This window comes from Emydura macquarii, unplaced genomic scaffold (genome assembly GCF_026122565.2).
Source record: "Emydura macquarii macquarii isolate MOO-44397 ecotype Brisbane River unplaced genomic scaffold, CSIRO-AGI_Emac_v2 contig_306, whole genome shotgun sequence".
Lineage (NCBI taxonomy): Eukaryota > Metazoa > Chordata > Testudines > Chelidae > Emydura > Emydura macquarii.
In genome coordinates, this window is record NW_027130443.1 from 1,254,071 (window position 1) to 1,276,613 (window position 22,543).

The following is a 22,543-nucleotide window of genomic DNA, read 5'->3' on the forward strand; positions in this document are numbered from 1 at the left end:
GGTTTAAAAAAAAAAAAAAAAAAAAAAAATCATAATCCAGCCAAGAAAGAGCCCCCGAAAGAAACCGGCGTCCAGCTTCGCGCAGAGCTCGGCGTGAAACCTTCAACGTGGCGTTCACGGCCAATGACGACAGCGCAGGAGGGGAAACGGCCCTTCCCCAGCATTTCCTGGGTTTTCCCACCAAGAGGGTTTAGGAACACACTGCCACCCAGGGCTTCGAGGAGTCCATCGTCTCTGCTGCGGGAGCTGGTGCGCAGGATGGGAGAACTTTACTCCTTCCCCTCCACCGAACTGATTTCCAATGTGATACTTACGAGACGAAAAATAAACATTTAAAAAATTAAAAATTAAAAAAAAAAAAAAAAGTCTCCTGCTCGGGAAGCTTTTTACTGTGAAAGATACCCTGTAGTGGCACCGTCCCATGAGAAAACGCCCCAGAGACGGTCTGTAAACAAAGAAACAACAGATCCATACATGCAATTAAAAAAAAAATATTCAAGCCCAAATTAAAAACCAACGACTCACCCTCCCCTCCGCAATCTGTGCAGCCGCATGCCAGCGCGAGAGAAATCTCACCTCTCGGGGGGTGGCTCGCTCAAAGAACATGCACCTGTTCCTTGTTTGAAAAAATCTCTCCCCCGAGAGGGCGAAACGGTGCTGGGGAGGGTCTCACAGATTTCGTCTTTCCAATTCTTGTCCAAAGATACATTCATAAATGAGTGCAGGGCGTGTTCGCCACACGCCGAGAAACGCTTCTGCCTCTGTCAAAAAATCACCCGGGGAGGGGGGACGGGGATTGTGAAAGGGGGAGGCAAAATTAAAAAATAACCGAGATGCCCAGAGAGCTTAAAAAAAAAAAGTGCATCTCAACCCCGGAAAAAACCACGTGCAGAAAATCATCTGCCAGGCGGCTGGGAGGGGGAAAGCGCGCCAGGCTGGGGCAGAGACCGTTCATTCACAGGATGCTGGCTTTGCTGGCAGAGCTTGTGGAGGAAAATCCAGCCGGGGCAGCGGAGCTTGTTGCAGGGAGCTTGCAGGAAGCCATCCAAGATGGCGGAGCTGGCGGGAACTGCCCAGCCTGTGCCGGGGGAGAGGACGTGGCGGGAAGCTTGGCCGGGTGACAGGAGCCGGTGGGAAGGCAGGAGAGCTTGCACGTGAGGAGCTCCCCCGAAGCCGGATGAGTAGACGAGGCTCACGGGAACCGGCGAACTTGTAACAGGAGAGCTGGCAGGCAGAGCACCCAGCTCTGGTGCGCGCAGTCAGCCGCCATTATCGTGCGGTTCTTGGCGCCGAGGCAGGGCACCCGGCAGGGCGAGGCAGCGAGCGGGAGGGGAAGTCGGTCGTTTCTCGGTTGTGCAACTTTCAAACACGCTTCAGAAAAAAGAAAAAACGCTGAAGGGCCTCTCGGGGAGAGAAAAGAAACCGCGAGGAAGGAGCGCTATTTACACCGGCCGCGCTGCGCCGGCGGCCGCAGAGAGGCCGGTTCCCAACGCCACAGAGAAGCCGCCCTCGTGATAAGTGCATTTCTTCAAGTTTTGTTACTTTTGTCCTTTTCTTGTAAGTCTCCTCCCGGCCTCGAGCTGCCACGGCTCCGCGCCCCTCGCCCCCGCCTGCAGCAGCAGCGGCTCGTGGAGCAGGCGCTGGCCTTTTCTCTCGCTCTGTCTCTTTAAGGTTTTTTTTTTTTTTTTTTTTTTTTTTTTTTTAATATAAAAATTTCCTCCAGAATCACCAAAAAAATCTGTTTTTTTTTTTTTTTCTTTTTGCGTTTTTTTAATCAGTCATTTGTAAAAAGTCTTGATAAAGTGCTTTGACGCGTTGCATTTAAGGTGCTTCGTGTGTTGGAGAAAGAAGTGCTCACACATACTCCTCTTCCGAAGGCGGCTTGCTCGCGCCCCCGCCCCACGCGGACGCGCCCCCCCCACCACCCGCAGCGCCCCGTGCGCCGGGGGGGGGGAGGAAGGGGGAGGGTGCAGCGTGGCCGCCCCGCCCTTTCGCAGTGCACATTCAGGTAAGACTGAATCGGTTAAGAAGGCAGCAGAGATTTCGCTATTGCTACGAGACGTCAGTAGTCGTCAATGGTTTCCACCTCCCCCGACGGGCTGTGCAGCGAATAGCCTGTGGGGAAGCGGGAGGCAAAGGGTTAAAGGGCTGCCCCTCCCCGCCCAGAGGCGGGGAGAGAACCCAGGCGTCCTGATTCCCAGCCTCCCCAATGCACCAGGCCCCACTCTCCCCAGAGCTGGGGAGAACACAGGCGTCCTGGGTCCCAGCACCCCCCACTCTGACGCACCAGACCCCCCTCCCCTCCCAGAGCCGGGGAGAGAACCCAGGCATCCTGACTCCCAGCCCCTCCTCCCCCTCTGATACACCAGACCCCACTCCCCTCCCAGAGCCGGGGAGAGAACCCAGGCGTCCTGACTCCCAGCCCCCCCAATGCACCAGGCCCCACTCTCCCCAGAGCTGGGGAGAACCCAGGCATCCTGGGTCCAAGCACCCCCCACACTGACGCACCAGGCCCCCCTCCCCTCCCAGAGCCGGGGAGAAAACCCAGGCGTCCTGGGTCCCAGCCCCCCCTACCCAGGATGCTGGGGTCAGCATGCAGTATGACCGGCCTCCTCTTGATCTTCACAGGCTGGCTGCTGTCGAAGGGCGGCTTGGAGCCGTGGCTGGCCGAGAACGGGGAGGTCAGGCTGGCAGAGCTAAGCCACGAGGCTTCCTGGGGGGGCAGAAGGGGTGGGGTGAGTGCGGAGCTCCGCCCCATGCCGCACAGTGCCCCCCTCCCCCAGCGGCGAGCGCGCGGCGCCCCTACCTGCGGCTGCTGGCGCTGCGGGCCGGCCTTCTGCTTGGCACGTCGCTCCAGGAACTGCCGGGCGAACTCTTTGGCTTCCAGCGTGTCACCCAGGTAGGAGCGGATGAAGTCGTGGACGTCGTACGGGGACTCCACCTCCTTCAGGAATGCCACCACCGTGGGCACTGCGGGGATACAGGGGTCAGTGAGAGCCAGCCCCCTGCCGCGCGGGCCCCACAGCACCACACCAGAGCAGCTGCGGCCGCGGGAAACAGGCACAAAGAGGGAAGCCCAGGGAAACAGAGCCAGGGAGAGAACCCTGCGTCCTGGCTCCCGGCCCCCCCTGCTCTGACTCACCAGACCCCCCCACTGCCCCCCCAGAGCCGGGGAGAGGACCCAGGCGTCCAGGCTCCGTACCATCGAGGCTGCTGGAGGTGCTCAGGGCATGCAGCATCTGCTCGCACCACTGGGTGAAGCCATCCTGGGGCCGGTTGAGGCCCTGCAGCAGTTTGAGCAGCTTCTCCTCCTCGTCCGTCTTCTTGCGGCTCTGCCGGCCCGGCCCCCCGTAGGCGTCCCTGTGCGGGGCAAGAGTCAGAGGCAGCCTGGGGCACAGCCTGGTGCCCCCCAATCCTGCCCCATGGCCCCACGCCCCCAGCCCACCGGTGCCCCCCATCCCGGCCCATGGCTCACCCGAGGGAGGGGCTGCTGCGGCTGTTCTTTAGTCCCATGTTCCTGGCGTGCGGGCCGGCGTTCTTCACACTCTCCTCCCACAGGCTGATGGAGCTGTTCTTGTCGTGGCTGCCCCACAGCTGGCTGCAGTCAGCGCCCCACTGCGAGGGAAGGCTGTTCATGCCGAGCCCCCCGTGCTGGGAAGGAGGAGCCAGGTCAGTAGCTGGCCCTGAGATGCAGCCACCTCTGGGGCAGGGTGGCTGGTTATACGGGGACCCCTCTCCTGGCACCGAGATGCAGCCACCTCTGGGGCAGGGCGGCTGGTTATCCAGGTGATGCCCCCTGAAGATCCTGCTTCATGAGGGATGAGCAGGGACCCTGGCTGACAGAGGTTTCCCCTGGGTGGGGGGCACAGGGGGAATGTGGGGGGCAGCTCCCATGAAGGGGTGGGGGTGGGGGGCTCGGGGTTGCCGAGCCGCGACGGGGCGGGGCCATCATCGGAGGGGGGGGGCGGCTGCCTGGCTGAGCTCAGGGCTGGGGTGGGAGGGGCCTGCCCTGCAGGGGTGGGGCCAGGCTAGGGGGCAGGGCCACTCACCGCTCTCTGCTGCGCCCGCTGCTGTTTGTGCAGCTGCCGCTCGCTCTCCTGCAGCTCCAGCAGGGCCTTCACGCTCCCGCCCGGCTTGGCCGACCCGGCCCAGGCCGCCGCGCCCTGCGCCTGGCTGTGCTGCAGCAGCTTCAGCACCAGCTCCTGCTGCCGGCACTGCGGGGACAGGGGCTTACTGGGGGCCAGAGAGTCCGAGCAAAGGCCCCCCTCAGACACCCAGGGTCGTCCTGTCCCCCCCACCCCCCTGTCCTAGGGCAGGAGCCCCACACACCCCCTGGAGACTGGACACGGGCCCGTAAACTGGAGGGGTAAACTGAGGCACAGAGGAGCGTCAAAGGGGAGATAACCCAGGCATCCTGGCCCCCAGCCCCCTGCTCTAACCACTAGCCCCCACTGCCCTGCCAGAGCCAGGGAAAGAAGCCAGGCGTCTGGGGCGAGGGGGTTCCAAGCTGGGGCTGGGGCCAGGACAGGGAGCGTCTGGCTCTCCAGGCAGGGCGTGGGGGGGGCATCACCCCCCTGGGAGCCTTCGGGCAGGGCCCCCACCTGCTTGCGCCGATACAGCTCCTCCTCCTCGCGCCGCTTCTGCTCTTCCTGGCGCCGCTTCTCCTCGCGCCGCTTGCGCTCCTCCTCCTCCCGCTTAGCCCTGAGTTCCGCCTCACGCCGCTCCTGGAGCTGTGGCACCCGGGGGTGGGCAGGTCAGAGGGGCTGGGGGCAGAGACCTGTCCCGCCCCGGCCAGCGCTGTGATCCCACGCAGCCCCCCTCGCCTGTCAGAACCCAGGCGTCCGGGCTGGCAGCCCCCCCGGCTCTAACCCACCTGCTCCCCATCCCAGAGCCAGGGCGAGAACCCAGGCGTCTGGGCTGGCAGCCCCACAGCTCTAACCCACCTGTCCGCCCACCCGTCCCAGAGCCAGGGCGAGAACCCAGGCGTCCAGGTTGGCAGCCCCCCGCTCTGCAGCAGCCTGCCCCATGCCCGCTGCCCCACGGGCAGGTCACTCACTTTCTGCTGCAGTTGCAGTTGTTCTAGGATTGGACCCTGAGTTGAAGAATTAATTGGTATGTCCCATAAGCTGGCCTCACCGCCTGCGGGAGAGACGAGCGTCAGCCCTGGCCCGGCCCGGCCCGGCCCCCCACCCCGGCCCCCCGCCCCACCCACCCCCTTACCTGCGGGCTGTGAAGCTGAGGTATGTGTGTCCCACAGGGACGCTGTGTCTGGCACAGACATGGATCTGCTCATCGCCGCCATCATGCTCTGCTCCCCGGCTCTGGAAGGGAGTCAGGACACCCGCTCAGTGCTGCCCCCCACAGCGCCCCCAGGGGGAGGGAGAGCGCACGGCAGCCTGGGCACCCCGCCCATCCCAGGCCTCTGTCCTGGCTGGATAAGGCAGGCAGAGAACCCAGGAGTTCTGACTCCCAGCCCCCCCCCACTTTATCTCACCACCACCTTGTTCCCTCCCGGAGCCAGGGAGAGAACCCAGGAGTCCTGGCCTGTCAGACTGCACACAAGCCCGCTGTAGATGGCAGCTGGAGAGTGATTGGTAGGAAAGTGGGAGTAAGAGCGGGGGCTGGGCCCGTGGGGGGGGTTAGCCCCGTCGGGGGGGCGGGGGGGTACTAACCTGGGTTTCAGCGCCTGCAGCTGCTGCAGGAAAGCCGTGAGCTGCTGCTGCGTCAGGTCCCCCGTGGCCACCTTCTGCTGCAGCGCGCACTGGGCGAACTGCTGCCTGCTGGGACGAGAGCAGCCGCGTGGCTACTGGGCCCCCTGCCCCGGCAACCCCCATTGCCCCCCTGCCCTGCCCTGCCCTGTCCAAAACAATAGGGGCCGGGGAAGGGGCCGGGGGACGGACCCAAGTCCCACGCCCTGCCCTGCCCAGGCTGGGGGGCCGGGGAAGGGGCCAGGGCCCCACCTCACCCCACGCCCAGCGGGCTGGGCCCTACCTGTCGGGCAGGTACCGGTTGATGAGCTGCAGGAACTGCTGGTGCTGGAGTTGCTGGTAGAGGGCAGCCGCTGCCAGCTCCTGCTGCTTCTTTAGCCGCTCCTGGTCCAAGTTCCCCTGCAGAGCAAGTGGCAGAGATGGGCTGGCCAGGGCCCCACGCAGGGACGAGCGCCAGCCCCTACACGCGGGACCCCGATTACGAGGGGCTCTGATTTCGTGGAGGGGGGGCGCTTTGTGGGTGCGATCCATGCAGCTAGCCCGGTTGGCGACCCGCCCCGACGCGCGCCCAGCGCGGATCCCGTTGGGATTCAAAATAGCGAGCGACGGAGACCCCGCCGCGGGTCAGTGACCCCCCGCGCTTCTGCTACCCTCTGAACCCGTCTAGCTACAGCTCCCCGCCGTCGGGGGCACGGGGACAGTGTCTGCCAGGCTGGAGACCCCATTAGTCAATATCTGGCCCCCCGGGCCCGCATCTACAGCACACTGCAAAACGGGCTGCCTGTCGGACGAGACCCCGCCCCTGGCCCAGGGAAAGGGGGGAGACCCATCCCGGGTCCCAGGGCAGCACAGTGGGGAGGGGCTCCGCTCACCAGCAGGGGGGGCGGCGACGGGCCTGGAGCGAAAGGCACTCTTCCCCACATCTTGATCACCTCGCCCAGCGGCTGGAAACCCTCGTCACAGCCCCTCTTAACAAGCAGGGACATGGTGAAATAGCCGGCCTGGAACCACTCGGCCATCTCCTGCGTCGTGAAGGGCCCTGGGGGGGCAGAATAAAGCATGTTTACGCTTGCCCGGTGCTGAGATGCAGCCAGCTCTGGGGCGGGGCAGCTGGTTATATGGGATCCCTCATCCAGCACTGAGATGAGGCCACCTCTGGGGTGGGGTGGCTGCTTATCCTGGGACCTGGCACTGAGATGCGGCCGGCTCTGGGGCAGGGTGGCTGGTTATACAGGGACCTGGTGCTGAGATGCGGCCAGCTCTGGAGCGGTGCGGCAGTTTAAGAGCAACACTGCCGCGGGGCCAGACAGGCAGTACCCTGTTTGGGGGATCTGGGCCCGGGAATCAAGGCCGGCCCCAAAGTTCCTGTAGAGAATCGAGAAGGGGGGTCAGGTACCCCAGTGACCCCCACACACAGCCCATCCCTGGACCCACAACCCCTCCGCACTCCCGCACCTTGGATCTCCCCCTGGGGGTCCTTGTAGAACCACTTCATAGCAGCCTCGTGGGACAGGGGTAGGGCGGCAGCCGTGTTGCGGGGCTCCTGGATGGCCTGGGTGAAGCGCTCCTCATCCATGGGGCTCTCCTGGAGTGAGGCCACCATCTTCTCTGCTTCCTATGGGGGCAGCCGGGGTAAGAGCAGGCCCTGCCATGGGGCACCCCCACCCCTGCAGGGGGGAGCAGCACAGCCATCGCCTGGTGCGGCGGCCGGCTCTGCTCTCTTCCCCACAGCCCAGCCAGGAACAGGGGGGCAGAGAACCCAGGAGTCCTGGCTCCCAACCCCCCAGCTCTGTCCCCCTAGACTCCAATCCCCCTGCCAAGCTGGGGAGAGAACCCAGGCGTCCGGGCCGGCCGGCTCACCTGCTGAAGATGCTTCATTCCATCCTCATCCTCAGTGTCCCCAACGGAGAATTCAGCAGCGGCAATGGAGGAAGGGGGGGGGAGGGTCGAGACGGCGCCTGGGCTGAGCTGTGCTGGGAGGCCCAGGACGCCTGGGTCCCCTGCGGAAGGAAGGGGGGGGGGGGTCACAAAGCCACTCGCAGACACCCACCAGCACAGCATCTCACAGCTCTAAAACAGGGACTTCTTTACCCCTCCCTCCCCCAAGGGGCTCAGACCCCCCACCTCCCTCCCGCTTTTAGAGAGATCCTAAGCAAAGGCAAGAGACTGGGCCAGGACAACCTCCCCAGGCAAGTGTGAGTTCACAGGCTGGGCACCACAGGAGCAGGGTTGTTCACTCTGGAGTGTACTGATGGCGGAGCAGGAGCACGTTGGGAGCAAATGCGAGTAAGTCAGCTCATTTGGAAGCGAGTTTTCCGGGCCCTTTGAACTGAACGGAGCAGGGGTGCCAGGGTCCTAGTGCGCGGGTGCCGACACTGCGCGATGTGGCGCTGCTCAGGGCACCCAGGTCTGAGAGCGAGCGTGCCCGCTGAGACAGGCGGGGCACAGCCGCTCTGGGAGCTGTCATTTCAGGCTCCCCGCACATGCCGGTAGGCAGACAGTCTCTGCTAAAATCAGCAGGGCTGACCCGAGACGTCAGTAGGCTTCAGAGTGAACGCCCCCGTCGAGGAGGGGCCCAGGGAGCTGTCCTTTCTGGCTCAGGCAGTGTTGCACTCCCAAGAAGCAGGTGGGGTGCCCTCACTAGGGTTCAGAGTGAACGCCCAGCTGAGCAGTGCAGGGAGCAACCGTGCCAGGCTTGCCGCAGACTCAGGCAGCACCACGGAGGGCAGAGGGGGAAGGGCTGATGAAGAGACAGCCCTGAAAATCGCTCAGCTCCCTCAGCCCCAAAGGGAGCAATGCATTCTGGGTGTGTGTGTGGGGTGGAGAGAACAGGGCAGTACCAAGTCTAAGAGGCTCGAGCCACGGGGGGAGGCGGGGGCACCCTACCTCCACACCACTCAGTACCTTCCGCAGTTGGCTTTGGCTCCTTGTCGCCATGGGGCGCAGTGGGGTCGGAGCCCCCCAGCAGGGTGCTCTCACATTCACTAGGGGCAGAGCCTACGGCAGCGGCGGCGAAGGGGGGAGCCGACAGCCAGGGGGCACCGGGCGGGGAACGTCGCTTCTCCTCCTGGGCCGACAAGGGATCCTGCCTGCCCTCTGATGGGCGAGAGAGACAAAGAGAGAACGGGTGACCATCTGGGCGCCCCCTCCAGAGTCCCCCCCAGCCAGGTGGACGCCCTCCCCCAGAACCCCCCTACCTTTCTCGAGGGTCTCCTTGGAGCCAGCCCTGGTCCCAGCCCGCCCATCCTCCGGTAGCTCCGCCCCTCCATCCTCGTCCAGTACCGGGTGGAAGTCGAACTCTTGCTCCTCCGGGATTGGCTCCTTGGGGCTCTTCTGTCAGAAAGGAGGCGGGGCTTGGGGGTCATAGGTCAAGGAGGCAGGGCTTGGGGAGTGAGAGGTCAAGCTGGGAGCATCCCACCCTGGGTCACATGGCCCCTATCACAGCCCTAGCCACGCCGCAGCCCAGCCCACAGCTGCTGGCACAAGCTGCCCCATGGGGCAGGACAGTGACTTGCCACGGGCTAGGGGACTGGCTGGGAGCTGCTCTGGGAAGGGAGTAGGGTCTAGTGGTTAGGGCAGGGGGCTGGGAGCCAGGATGCCTGGGTTCCCTCCCCAGGGTCTGGGCGGGGCAGGGGGGGCTGGGTTCCCTCCCCACCCCAGCTGCTACCTTGAGGGGCATGAAGGCGCCGGAGGAGTCGAAGGTGCCCATCTCCTCGTCCTCGTCGTCCATGCACCACTCGGGCAGCCCGTCCTTCTCCTCCTCGAAGCCGTCGCTGCCACGGTGCCGCCGCCCGCCACGCTCCTCCTCCCGCTCCCGGAAGTCGAAGTCGAACTTGCGCCGCCGGCCCTCGCCGTGCTCCCGCCAGCCTGCCGAGCGGGGCGCGCCGTCTGGGAGGGCAGGGGTGTGCTGAGCAAGGGGTGGGGGCACCCCACTGCCGGGGGAGCTGGACTGCCACAACGGACGCTCCCAACCCCGCCCACAACCCCTCCTCCAGAGGCCCCGTCCCCAGCTTGCCCTGCCATGGCCCCGCCCACAACCCCATCCCGGGCAGGGTCCCCCCACAGGCCCCACCCCCAGCCTGCCCTGCCATGGCCCCGCCCACAACCCCATCCCCCCACAGGCCCCGCCCCCAGCCTGCCCTCCCATGCCATGCCCACAACCCCCAGTGGGCGGAGCCCCCGAGTCCCCTCCCTCAACCGACAGGTGTCCCGGCAGGGCTCACCTGGGCTGGCCGACCGCCAGCGCTCGCTCTCCCGCCGGCCCCCGCTCAGCCGCCAGCTGCCCCCTGTTGCCACCCCAGCCTGGGCGGGACCAGCGCCCCCGCCCCCCTCTTCCTCCTCCTCGTGCTCCTCCCGCAGCGTCCGCCAGTTGTTGCTGTCCGAGCGGGCGTAGTCCTTGCGGGGGGGCAGGGCCCCCTCCTCAAAGGGAGCCCGGGCTGAGGGCAGAGGGGCAGAGGCAATCAGTGGGAGCCTGCCAACCCCAGCCCCGCAGGGGGTCACGTGGCCCCCACCTCCAACCACCAGGGAGGGGGAGGCCGCCCTGCCTACAGGGCAGCAGCTAAGCAAAGGGGGGAGCCCCCCAGCAGAGCACAAGGAAGGAGATCCCCCCTTTCTCAGGGTGTTGATGGGGCCCCCCAATTCTTGGAGGTGACTGTAGGGTCCCCGGCAGACGGCCCCCCCCCAGCCAAGCTGTTACACCCCACCCCCCCAGGCAATAAGGAAACACCTACTTCCATCCCGCCGGATCGGCTTGTCGAACCGCCGCTCCCCCCTGCCGGAGAGAGAAAGAGGTCAGAGCCTGCCCCCCACACGCCCCACGGGCCCCCGGTCAGCGCGCCCCTCGCTCACCTGTCATCCCAGCTCTGGCTGCGGTGGATCTCCCGTCCCCCACGCCCGAATGCCCCCTCTGCCTCCTCCGGGCTTCTTTGGTAAAAGCCGCTGTCGCCACGGCCCCGGCCTGCGGAGAGAGAGAGCTGAGAGCCAGGGTGCAGGGTTCCTCCGGGCCAGCCTGCCCCCTCCCGGGCTCCTGGCATGCCAAGGGGGGGCGAGTGAGGTGCAGCCCCCCCACCGGTCCTCACTCATCCAGCTGCCCCCCCATCAGCTCCCCTTCCCCCTCCCCCCACCAGATCTTGGGGCCCAGGCCCCAGCGCTCCCAATTCTCCCCCTAGATACCTCGACTCCGGGTACTGCCTCTCCCACGGGAGACTCCCGCGGGGGCGGCTCCGCCTCCTTTTCCCATCAGCCTCAGCACCGCCACGCTGTTCACAGACATGGAGAAATTCCTCTGGAACAGAGGGGGGCGGAGGGGTTAGCACAGGCAGATCACTAGGGCCTGCTCCAGATTGGCGCCCGCGCCCCCTAGAGGGGAAAGGCCCCACGCCCCATTGCTGGGGCTGGCCGGGTGCTAGCGAAAGGTGAGCACGTTTGCCTGGCGCAGGGGGGCCCGGATCACGGTTGGGGGCTCCCCCCAGACCATACCTGCTCCTCCTCCGTGAGCGGCACCAGCGCCAGCGGCTGCAATGGCTCCTCCTGGAGAATGGCGGCGAATTCCTTGTCCTGGATCTCCTCTGGGACCTGGGCCGGGGCAGAGAGCAGCTGAGGGGACCCACCGACCATGCGGGCTTCGTCGCGCCCGCCCCCCCGGGCCAGGGGGCGCTTGCACGTGTGACCCCCCGCCTCCCCCCACATCACAAACAATCAGGGGGCGCTTCTTACCCAGGGAAACAGACAGCGATTTCGGCCCCTCCTTGGGGAGATCGCAGGCATTTAGGAGCATGTCCCACCTCTCTTGGGGAGGCTGAAGAGAACCAGCCCCCCAAGAGCAGGGTGTCCATCCCCCCCACCCCCACGGCAGAAGACACGGGGCCTTCACTTGGGATGCACACAACCCCTCAGCTACCCTCAAAGGGAGCCCCTGGGGTGGCCCAGGCAGCCCCAAATCCAGACCCCAACACCCCACACACAGCAAGACTCGTTGCAGGGTACCCCACTGGGCAACCTGCACCCCGCCCCCAACAGGACAGTCCCCCACCCCCAGCAGCCAACCCCCACCAGTCTCTGATCCCCCCCAGGCGCAGCCGGCGCAGTGCTGACCTTGTTCTCTTTGACATAAAGTGCTAACATCTCTTCTCTGCCATAGCGATACTCAGCGAGCTTGTACTTTGGCATGGCAGGAGAGGGTGGGGGGGAGGCCACGCTGCCCCCGCTGGACAGCGCGCGGAGCCTGGAGGCAGGACAGATGGACGGTCAGCCCCGACGCAGGGCCAGGCTCCAGACGCCGAGGCTGCCGACGTAGGGCGAGGCTGCAGGGGTGTCTGGCCAGAGAGGAGCTTCTAAGGGCGGCTTTTTGCTTAAGCCAGAATGAGTTAGAGCAGGAGGGACTGGGAGCCAGGATGCCTGGGTTCTCCCCCAAGTTCTGGGAGGGGAGTGGGGTCTAGCGGTCAGAGCGGGGGGGGGGGGGGGGGCTGAGAGCCAGCGCTCCTGGGTTCTACCCCAGCTTGGGGGGCAGGGTCTCGGGGTCCCTTATCCCCTTCTTTCCCGGATGTTAAGGGCAAAGCAGGGTCTGTGGCTCTCTGAGGATCCCCTGCTCCCTCCATTTGCTCCTGCCCCCCAGCGCCCCACGCTCACCATTCCGGTCCAAAATTGAGCGTCTCCGCGGCCATCTCCCCCGGCGCGCGGCGGGTTTAGTGTCTGTTCTCCTATGACCTGGCAGCGAGGGACAAAAGCCAGCGATGAAAGGCTCGGCGCCGCCGTCCCACCACTCTGTCCCCCCCCCACAACCCCACCACTGACCATCTGTTACAGGCCTCCAGGGCTCCGTCCCTCGCCCAGCCTTACCTATAGGCTAGAGCCCCACGCCCCTCACCACGGACGGCTGGGCCCACGGCAGCTCTAAGCACTGCGAACCTGCAGCCAGGAGACAGAACGGGGGGGGGGGGGGGGGGTAAGGATCAAGGACTACCCCCCCATCGCCCCATTTCCAGCCCATCCCTCGCCCCAGCTTTCCCCGCACAGATCAGCTGTGGGTGGGGCTGAGAAGGGGAGAGCCCCATGGTGGGAAAGCACTAAAGGGTAAAGGGCAGGGGAACCTCTTGGCCACCTCCCTCAGCCCCCCAAAACACAGATCCATTTCAGCCCAGCCCTGCCCAAACTGGGCCCCCGAATCCTCCGTACACCTCCCTCAGAAATCAGGCTCACCTCCCAACACAGATCGGGGGGGAGGAGAGGGAGAGAGCCAGGACTTCTGGGTGCGATCCCCGCCGCTGGGAGGGGAGTGGGGTTGAGTGGTTAGAGCGGGGGAGAGGCTGGGAGACAGGACGCCTGGGTTCAGTGTGCATGGTCCCCCCACGCCCCAAGTTTCTCACCAAGACGACAGTGGCTCGCTGGTCCGAGTGCACCGGGGCTGGGGATCTCCGAGGGGAGGGGGCAGAGGAATCAGTGTCCGCCCGTCTGTCCGGGTTGCTAGCAGAGCAGGGGGCGGGCAGGGGCGCTGATCCGGCCGGTGGGTCGGCCTCCCCCACGACAGAGTCGGAAGCCGAATTCACATTGGGAAGAGCTGCTGGGGAAAGAGGGGGGCATTAGTCCACACGATGATGGGGGGGGGGGGCGGAACAGTGCTGGGCTCAGACCCCTGGACCCTGCAGAGAGTGGCCCCAGCACGGGGGATGGAGGCGATTCTCCTGTCAGCAATACAGGGCTTAGGACATACAGTGGAACAGTTCCCATCACAGCCACTGGAGGGCATGAGACCGTGGGGCTTCTATAGCCCTGTCCTTGCCCCACCATCACCAATGGCTCCGGAAAGAACCCAGGAGTCCTGGCTCCCAGCCCCCCCTGCTCTGACCCACCAGACCCCACTCCCTTCCCAGAGCCGGGGACAGAACCCAAGCATCCGGGCTCCCCGCCCCCACATCTGAAGCCTGGCTGTGACAGACGCCCGCTGGCCTGGCCCGGAAGGGCTGCACCCCAGTGTGCCTAGCCCCCCCCACCCCACGCCGGGGGTTGCACAACACCCAGGCTTATTGCTGGGGGAGCCACATGTCAAGATTGCGGCAAACCACAACGGGCAGAGGGGCCAATCCACTGGCAGGGCCATGACGGAGTTAACGGAAAAACACCTAACCGCGGGTCAGGTGGGCAGAGCCGGGGAGAGAATCCAGGAGTCCTGCCTCCCGGTCCCTCACCCCCACCCCACCCCCCTCCCAGCACAGTGTATAGAACCCAGCCCCCCTGGCACCAATCCATTACAGCACTGGCCTCACTTCTGGGAGGGGAGGGGGGGTCAGTGGTCAGAGCAAGGGGGACTGAGAGCCAGGACGCCTGGGTTCTCTCCTGACTCTGGCCAGGGCAGGAAGCATGTGCAGTTGTCTGAGGAGGAATGCAGGGGTCGGATGGGAGGGGGCCATTTCCCCCCCCCAGCCCCTCCCTTCCCCTCAGCGAAAGGCCAAGGAAGCAGATTATGGCGAGCGCTCGGCTGCGTGTGGTGCGAATGGTTAAAAATACTCTCCAATCGCCTGGCTGCTGTGGGGAGCGTCTGGAGAGCTGATCCCACCTGTCCATTTCAGGGAATCCACTGCTGGGAGAGATACAGGCAACTGGGGAGCCAGAACTCCTGGGTTCTCTCCCCAGCCCCGGGAAGGAAGGGGGGGGTCTAGATCCACTCCCCACCCAAATCTGGGAAGAGAACCCAGGAGTCCTGGCTCCCAGCCCCTCCCTGCTCTAACCACTACACTCCGCTCCCCCACTCACAAACATCAGCATTCCCACTTTGGTCAGAACTGTTTAGAGGCAAATCCCCAGGAACTAGAAACTGCAGCATCATTTCCAATCCGCAGCCCCTCCGAGCCACCGACCTGGGGGGGTTTTACCGGCTGGGTGTTTGTCTCGCAGCAACGCCCACCTGACACTCCACCAATCCTCCCCCCACCGAGAGCAGGGGAGCGGCATTATTCCAGGCCCCACGCAGGCCCACCAAACCAAGATCGGGGCAGGATCCGTCTCTGGCCGTGCGTCAGGGCAGCGCCTGGCACAAGGGGCATTGATTGGCTGGGGATCCGAGGCACAATCGGAGCACACGGAAATAATCCCGGAGCCAAAGCATTCCCGAGAATCGGATCCTGAACAACTCCCGATCAACATCTGGCTAAGAGGCTAATAAAGCAGATCTGAGCTTGCCCCACACTATGCTGCATTACGCCGACAGCCAACATGCCCCAGACCATCGAAGCCGCATCAACTTCGTTTCCCCAGAGAGTTTTCAGACTCGTCAACCCAAGAGCCAGCGGGACGGCTCCTCTTCTTAGGAAGATACTCTCCCACACACAGTGGCTCAGCTCCTTCTCATCCAGCCCCGCCAACACTCTCTGAAATTTACTCAAGTTTAGCAAGCAGATTGGAATCTCTCGGGGGCAGCGACCGTACACGCAGCCCCCGGCACGGCGAGTGCCGCATTCAACTCACACCACGACCGACTGGTTCTCGCTAGCCATTTTCAGATCAAGATGGGATGGTTTTTTCTACAAGATCTGCTACAGTTCAACCAGAAATGAAGTGCAGGAAATTGTCCAGCCCGTGTCTCACAGGGGATCAGATCAGAAGATCCCGACGATCACTTCTGGTTTGGGGATCTAGAGCTCCAAGAGAAGGAGGAGCAGGGAGCAATGTTCCCCTGGCATGCAGCTTTGGTGAGAGTGATCCAGCAATACTGGGTCCAGTTCTGGGGTCCACGTTTTTAAAGGGAATGTGAATGAACTGGAGACGGGGCAGAGAAGAACCACAAAAATACTCCAGGGCTGGAAATCAATCCCTTGCAGTGACAGACTTAAGCTTAGCAGATCACAAGGTGACTGGATTGCCGCATGTAAGTACCTTCGACAGGTACTCAAGGGCTCTTTACCCTAGTGGAGAAAGACAGACCAAGAAGCAGCACCAGCGGCTGGGAGCTAAAGTCAGACACATTCAAATGATAAAGGCAGCACCGATTTCGCGAGGAAGTGCTGGAGTGGTGGTGGATTCTCCCTTCGGTGGCTTCAGATCTAGCCCAGAGGCCTCTCTGGGAGACACTTTAGCCAAGCACAAAAGGTATTGGGACTCAGTCAGAGGTAACTGGGTGAAATTCTCCAGCTGGGGTGATACAGGAGGTCAGACTAGATCTCATAGAGTCTATAAGGCCAGAAGACAAATCCCCGCAACACACCTTTCAAGAGCCATGGGTCCTAGCCATCCAGACCCCAACATGCGGTGCAACTCTCCCAGCGCCTCCAATCCCCCAGTAACACTACCTGGGTGAAACCAGGCAATCATACCCTCTCCAATGAACTCATCCCCCAAAAAATAGCCCCCCAGCACCAGCGGGGAAACACTTTTCACAAAGCCATCGCTCCACAATGGACCGCCCAGTCCTCAAAGGCAACCTGCACACCACCCTCAGAAGGCGAGCCCGGGAACTTCAATTCCTAACTCAGCTAGGCACTAAAAATCAGGGGCTCGGACACTGGTTTTATGGCTCATCACAATAATTTCTCACACATCCCACCACCTGCCAACCCTTAATTGCCCACTTCGTTTCAGCTGGTCTCCCACAATGTGGGTAAACCACTTTTGCTTAACAATCTACTAACCCAACTGGGATTTAGCTAGTTTCCTTCCCGGCCCAGACCTGAAGAGCTCTGTGAAGCTCTGTCCCTTGCCCCAACAGAAGCTGATCCAGTCAGAGACAGTCCAAATCAAAGATACCACCTCACCCACCTTGTCTCAATCTAGGCGCCCCACAAGCGAATGTCAGCCAGCCACAAACCCGGAACTTTGGGTTGAATTAGGAAGATCTGGGTTGAAAAGACCCCGAGTGATGGAGAATGGCCCATGCCACGGTCTGGTAAATATTTATAGGTCACTCCCATCAGCACCAGTCCAGGGCCACGGCTCAATAACGACCAGACCGCTTTGATTGTGAGTCCTTCCAGGGCAGAATCTGTTTGTCGAGGCTGCACCCAGCACCCGACGCCTGACTGGGCACCTCCAGGAAAAGCACCTCCACTCCCCAGCCCTTCTTTTCCATCCACACAGCTAATGCCTCCAGCACCTCACTCACAGCAGCATCCTCAGGCCTTGACAAGTGCCTCTTGCCCTGCTCCATTCACAAGGCTCCTTTTCCTAGCCTGCCACTTTGACCCCGTCCCTGTCTCTCTCTGCGTCCCTCTGCTGGCTCCCATTTCTCCATCGCCTCAAACGTAAGATACCTGTCTGCTTTTCCAGCCCTTCACGGCTGAGCCCCTACCCAACTGATAACACTCACTGGGCCAATGGTACCAGTCTCCATCGCTCACCAGTTACACTTTCAAGAGACCCTCTTCATCCTTTCTACCACACTTCCCGTGGACACCCACAGAGCCTCTTCACACCCAAGCATGACACTTAGCAAAAAAACTCAACGGTGCACAGGCTACTGGTGTGCTGGGACCCCTGCCCATCATAGGCTGGGTAACGCCGTCCCGTTGTTTCTGTGTAGCTGCTATCTCTTGTCTTATCCTTAGACAGCCAAGCCTTTGGGATGGGGACTTTGTACAACGTCCAGCACAGCGGTTCAAGACCAGGACTCTGTTATGAAGTAGATTCATAGACACCAGTGACACTCAGACCTCAGCAATTCAGGAGCCAAAGGAGCGATCAACCTTACCCAAAAAAGCCACAGCAGTGGGAATTCATTGTTTCATTTACTATAACATCATATATTCTTATTTAAACAGCATGAGAAGGGAAATACTTAGTTATATCTAGGTATGATTCTCACAGCAAAAAGACTAAGTATTAGTTTATCAACTACAGTTGGTTAATAACCTAGTCAAAGCCTCCTGATTAACCCTAACCTGGTTAATAATGAAATCACACAGGGTTTTAACATCATGCATCCAAAGAGCCACAAGAGAGACACGGAAGAACCACTCGCAACTCGTGAGCCCCCGTCCCAGTATCACCGATCTAGCCTGATCTCCTGGGTGACGCAGGCCAGAGAAGCCCCCTGCATTAATTTCTGGTTGAACTACAGCAGAGCTTTTGTAAAAACTGTCCAGAGGGGCAATTCCTCTGGCATTAGCATCACTTTGCCAGTGAAACACAAATCAGGTTGCGATCCCAAGTAGCTAACGGCAGCTCTTCAAGGTTAAAGAGCAAATCCATTCACCAGACCGTTAAAAAGTAACCCTGAATCTTTGTTCTATGTACATAGGCTTGGGAGGGTTTGATTTCAACCAGTAAATGTTGGTAAACATCCATTTCCCCGTATGCATGCAAACCCATGAAAAAATATTTCCACTGAGGACAGGAATTTAGGCGGGCAAAATAAGAAAAATGCTCCTTGAAAACTTCTTAGAATTTGTGTCTTGACATGCAATACTGACAATGTGTTTTAACAGTTATAAAGCTTTTACTTTTTGAATCTCAATGTTTACCATCATTAAATAATGACTGCCTGACACCTTCCTCCCATAATTTCCCATCAACTGTGAATTTAAATCAATACAATATTTTAGAATGCCCTAAAATAAACATTGATATTATCCATCGAAATAAAGTAAAAACTGAATTCGGCTTAGCCTAGACATACACCAAACATTACTGATGAGGAACTAGCGTTTAAATTCAGATGGAGAGTTTATTTTGAAGTATTACTTTGATTTTTGTCCATTTAAATTTTCACCATTGCGCAAAATTATGGGTTTCGAGCCTTTTTTTGGTTTTAATCGATTTAAATTTTCACAATTGCAGGAAATTCAGAGGGGGCCAGTCAGTATTTATTTACTTACAACACAGAGAAATTCAAAAAGCTAAATCTTTATAACTGGTAGAACACAAGTTGTCAATGTCACAGGTCAAACCAGACTTCAATTTCACAGGAGACAGGTGCCCATGGAAAAAATATTTCCATCGATCACTGAAATTTACAGATAGGCAAAGAAGAAAAATGCTGCTTGAGAACCTAGTTTGATTTAAGAAGCAGCTCCCAAGCAGCATCTTCTTACTTTGCCTGTCTGTAAATTTCAACTAGCCATGGAAATATTTTTCCTTGGGTTGCCTGTGTCCCATGAAGGTGACGTTTACAGTCATTTATAATAAAAATCTAACCTTCCAAGCCTGTTAATAGTAGCGCATGAATCTTGGCACATTATAAAAAAAATAAACAGCCTTAACGCTGATCCGTATCCCCAGCCCAATTGAAACACGCAGTTCACACAAGCATAACGGCCTTAACTCTAACCCATCTCTGCTTCCTTTGCCATTTCGCTGATCCCCTCCCAACTAAACCCACCTCCAAAGAAATCGTGGCACTACCACATTTGCTGCCCTCACTTCGTTCACTCTGTCTGCGTGCAAGACGCCTTCCCCCACCCTGAGTCTGTCTGGTCTAATCAGATTGCCAGCTCTCAAGGCAGGGACCATCTATTGCTTAGTGTCTGTACAGCACCTTTCGCAAGGGAGTTCCTCTGATCAAGAGTGGGACCATCTTAACGAACAAGATTAATAATGAGGACCTATTCAAATTTACACCTAGATGAACTGAGTAGAAGTTCCCTGACAACCTTAACTCAGACCCCGATCCCCAGCCAAGGGCACCCTTAACTCAGACCCCCATCCCTGGCCAATCTCACCCTCTCTGGAACCCTTTGTATTCCCACTACACTATCCCGCGTCCGTTTCCCAGCTAACACATAGACACAGTTATAACAGACACGTCTTGCGCCAGCTCCTGACTGATGAACTTTCATACATTTTAAGGCCAGGTCATTCCATCGTCTTGTCCGACCACGCATATAGCATGCATCAGATATCATTCACCCCAGGAGTCCTGTCTCAAGCCTACAATTTCTGCTTGATGCTGAGCGCACCTTTTCAAAAGACACCCTCAATCCCGAATGAGAATCTACCGCGTTCCTGGGTTCATTTCCCTCCCTAGAACAAATCCGCAACCTGTTTCCAGCCTGAATTTGTCTCGTGTCAGCTCCCAATCACTGGATCACCCTCACCTCCCGGATAAGGTGCCCTTGGAGAGATCTCTCCGCCGCATTAGTGACTGCAAGTCACCTCTTAACTGTGAGCCCAGCCCCAGTTCGGATTTAAAAATCGCATTTCCGGCCTCCTTGACAACACTGAAACGTGGTGCTCACAGCACAAGGCTGGGAGACCGAGCGCCGAGGTCTAATCCCGGCCCAGCTGCAGACGCCCAGTGGCCGTGCCTCAATTCCCCCCAGCTGTACATAGAAGGAACAGACCTAACAAACCTCATCCCCACTGGGGTCTGGTTACAGGCACTACAGCAGCGAAGTAGAGGCAACGTGAGCACAGGATCTCACGCCAGCCAAAACTTACTCTTCCTTTTAAACTCACTGGACCTCAGAACCATCAGTGGGGACCAGACTGTAAGCTCTTCAGACACCTGTTTGTGCAGCACCCAGCACAGAGGAAGCAGCAAGGCTGCACTAGCAGCCAGGCTCCCGGGTTCCCTCCCCAGCTCCACCACCGCTACCTGATGCATGATCGCTTTCCCTTCGCTGTGCCTCAGTCTCCCCCTTTGCCTTTGTCTAGGCCAAGCTTTATGGGGCAGGGAATAGCTTTTTGCATGTGAGCAGCACCTGGCCCAGCAGACAAGCCCCCGATCTCGGTCAGTGGGGGGCTGTGCAGCCACTGGCACAGCCGGGGCCCCCCCGAACTCCATCGCGGGGCAGGACAGCGCAGCTCTAACACTTTATTAACAGGGCTCCCCCTGAACCCTGAGCGCAAGCTGTGCGTGCTCTTACAATCCATTCAGCGCCAACTCCCGTGCCAAGGTATTATGCAGTGCTACAAGAGCGTGCCACACTTCTTTCGACGCCTTGCACCCGCAGCTAGTTTTTACACCCTGAGAGTCCTCAGATTTGCCGCAGGTAGCTAGAGGCAGCGGGCACAGAGGTTAACTGCCCCAGACCCTGGAGTGCTGGGCGCAGACAGAGTCCAAGGCCAGAAGGTCCCATTGAGAACATCTAAGTCAGAGAAGTGCCCTGAAGTAATTCCCAGAGCAGATCTTTTAGGAAAACAGTCCATCTGGGTCTAAAAACGGAGCACCCACCCAGACCCGTGGTGCATCGTCCCAAGGGTCAAAAATCTGTGCTTTATTTGCACCGGGCATTTGCCCCCCCAGAATGAGCAGCAGCCTGGCCCTCTCCGCACTCACAGCCCCAAACAGCTCGAGGCACGTTTCATTCCCGCCCCCCACAATGGAGGGGGCCCTAACGTCTGACACGACAGGCCTGGGTTCGTGGGATCCAGTCCAACAGGCAGCGGCTGGCCCGAGCGCCAGGGACAGGAGGCCCAAGACGAGACGGCCCTCCCCAGACCCTGATGCAGCACAGCCTGCAAAGCAAGAAATGGGGGGGGGGGGGGGGCGCACAGAAACGCCAGCGCCTCCCCTGCATCCACCAGCCGGGTGACGAGGCAGGGGGGACAAAGCCGACCCCAGAGAGGGGGTCCCGATCCGGGGTCCCCACAGCGTGCCACGGGGGGGGGGGGGCAGGCACGGGGGCTCCTGCTGCCATGGGGCATTTCCACAGGAGTGGGGTGGCACCAGACTCTCCCCCCGCACCGGGGAGCCGCTCCAGCCCCCCCACCCGGCCTGGGGGGGAGGGGCCACCCCCCCTCTGGTGCAAAGCATGCTGGGAACATGGAGTAGGAGGAGGGGGGGACAGCAGCCCCCTTCCCAAAGAAACCCCCACGTGGGGGGCATCTGGGGGAGGGGCAGGCCCGGGGCGGGCAGACGGGGGCTACGGGCCCCCCCACGGGATCTCCATGGCGACGGGGCCCAGGCCCGGGGGGGGCGGAGCAGGGCGAGGGGGGCCGGGTCTCACCGCGGCGCCCGGCGGGGGCGGGGCCTGGCGGGGCGGGGCCGGGGGGGGCCCTGGCCGGGGGCTCCGGGTCTCTCGCCGCTTCCGCCGCCGCCGCCGCCTCTCGCCGCTTGTTTGTGTTTGTACCAAGATGGCGGCGCCGCGCCGCGTCACGTGACGGGGGAGCCCGCGGGGGGGGTCGGGGGGAGGCCCCGACCCGAGCGGGAGGGGGCGGGCGCGTCACGTGACGGGGGGAGAAAACCGCCGCCTGGGTCGCGTGACTCCCAGTCTCTCTCTCGCGCGCGCGCGCGGGGCCGCTCCGCCTCCAAAGCGAGGCTGCGGCAGGCGGGCGGGGCCGCTGAGCCAGCTTTCTCCAACCGCCACTCGCGCGCCGGGCCAGACGTGGCGCGCAAGCGCTGAGCAAGGCCACCTCGGATGACGTGACGGAGAACGGCCTTCGGCCTCGCGCGGGGCGCCTGGGTCACGTGAACCCCTTTCTCCCCGCCCCCCTCCCTGCAAAATGGTGGTTTCCGCCGGCGGGGGAGGAGCTAATGACATGTCACTCTTGGCCTTGTGATGCCACTGCCCCATTGGGTGATGTCACGGGAAAAACCTGGTGATGCCGTTCTGACACTGTGATGTCACTGTGTCACACGCTGATGTCACTGCCTGCCCCACAATGTGATTGTGTCACAACTATGATGGCAGGCCCCATGATGTCACTGTCACACTGTGATGTCACTGCCTGGCTCTGTGATGTCATCGTGCCGGATGTGGTCACTGTGTCACGCCACACTGTTATTGCATCCACTGATGATGTCACCGTACGGCTGTGATGTCATTGTGTGCCACCAGAATGTCAGGGCAATATGGCCCCACTGCCCTACATGATATTGCCCCTCGTTCCCTTGATATGCAGCACAATTATGATGTCATAATCACATCGTGATGCAGCAGTGTGAGGCCATGATGTCACCATGATGTCAG

General features: G+C 61.0%; 1 protein-coding gene across 8 annotated transcripts; it reads right to left on the reverse strand.

Moving 5' to 3' along the window:
• Window positions 1-1,672: 1,672 nt before the first annotated feature.
• On the reverse strand, window positions 1,673-21,698 carry GIGYF1 (GRB10 interacting GYF protein 1). Of its 8 annotated transcripts, none has more exons than XM_067556076.1 (27): window positions 21,581-21,692; window positions 13,073-13,266; window positions 12,546-12,614; window positions 12,336-12,413; window positions 11,802-11,931; window positions 11,187-11,282; window positions 10,881-10,992; window positions 10,557-10,665; window positions 10,439-10,479; window positions 9,932-10,144; window positions 9,376-9,596; window positions 8,906-9,041; window positions 8,613-8,804; window positions 7,569-7,708; window positions 7,164-7,323; window positions 6,581-6,747; window positions 5,992-6,107; window positions 5,673-5,777; window positions 5,221-5,321; window positions 5,057-5,139; window positions 4,602-4,730; window positions 4,050-4,214; window positions 3,476-3,651; window positions 3,203-3,360; window positions 2,807-2,970; window positions 2,575-2,713; window positions 1,673-2,115 (listed from the first exon to the last, which is right to left on the reverse strand). In XM_067556076.1, exons 4-27 carry the CDS (start codon window positions 12,368-12,370, stop codon window positions 2,063-2,065), a joined length of 3,141 nt encoding a protein of 1,046 aa, XP_067412177.1. In that variant the 5' UTR covers window positions 12,371-12,413; window positions 12,546-12,614; window positions 13,073-13,266; window positions 21,581-21,692; the 3' UTR covers window positions 1,673-2,062. The 8 variants fall into 8 exon arrangements, with proteins under 8 accessions (XP_067412177.1, XP_067412162.1, XP_067412131.1 ...); XM_067556061.1 differs by having other exon boundaries at window positions 5,673-5,780; window positions 8,595-8,804; XM_067556030.1 differs by having other exon boundaries at window positions 2,575-2,970; window positions 5,673-5,780; window positions 8,595-8,804; window positions 13,073-13,263; window positions 21,581-21,698.
• Between the last annotated feature and the right edge of the window lie 845 nt (window positions 21,699-22,543).

Coding starts and splice junctions, on each gene's coding strand:
- GIGYF1 (XM_067556030.1), bottom strand. CDS start 12,370: ATGGCCGCGGAGACGCTCAATTTTGGACCGGAATG. Junction 10,993..11,186: donor CGCTCACGGAGGAGGAGCAG/GTATGGTCTGGG, acceptor CCTCTGTTCCAG/AGGAATTTCTCCATGTCTGT. Junction 3,361..3,475: donor CGCAGCAGCCCCTCCCTCGG/GTGAGCCATGGG, acceptor TGCCCCGCACAG/GGACGCCTACGGGGGGCCGG.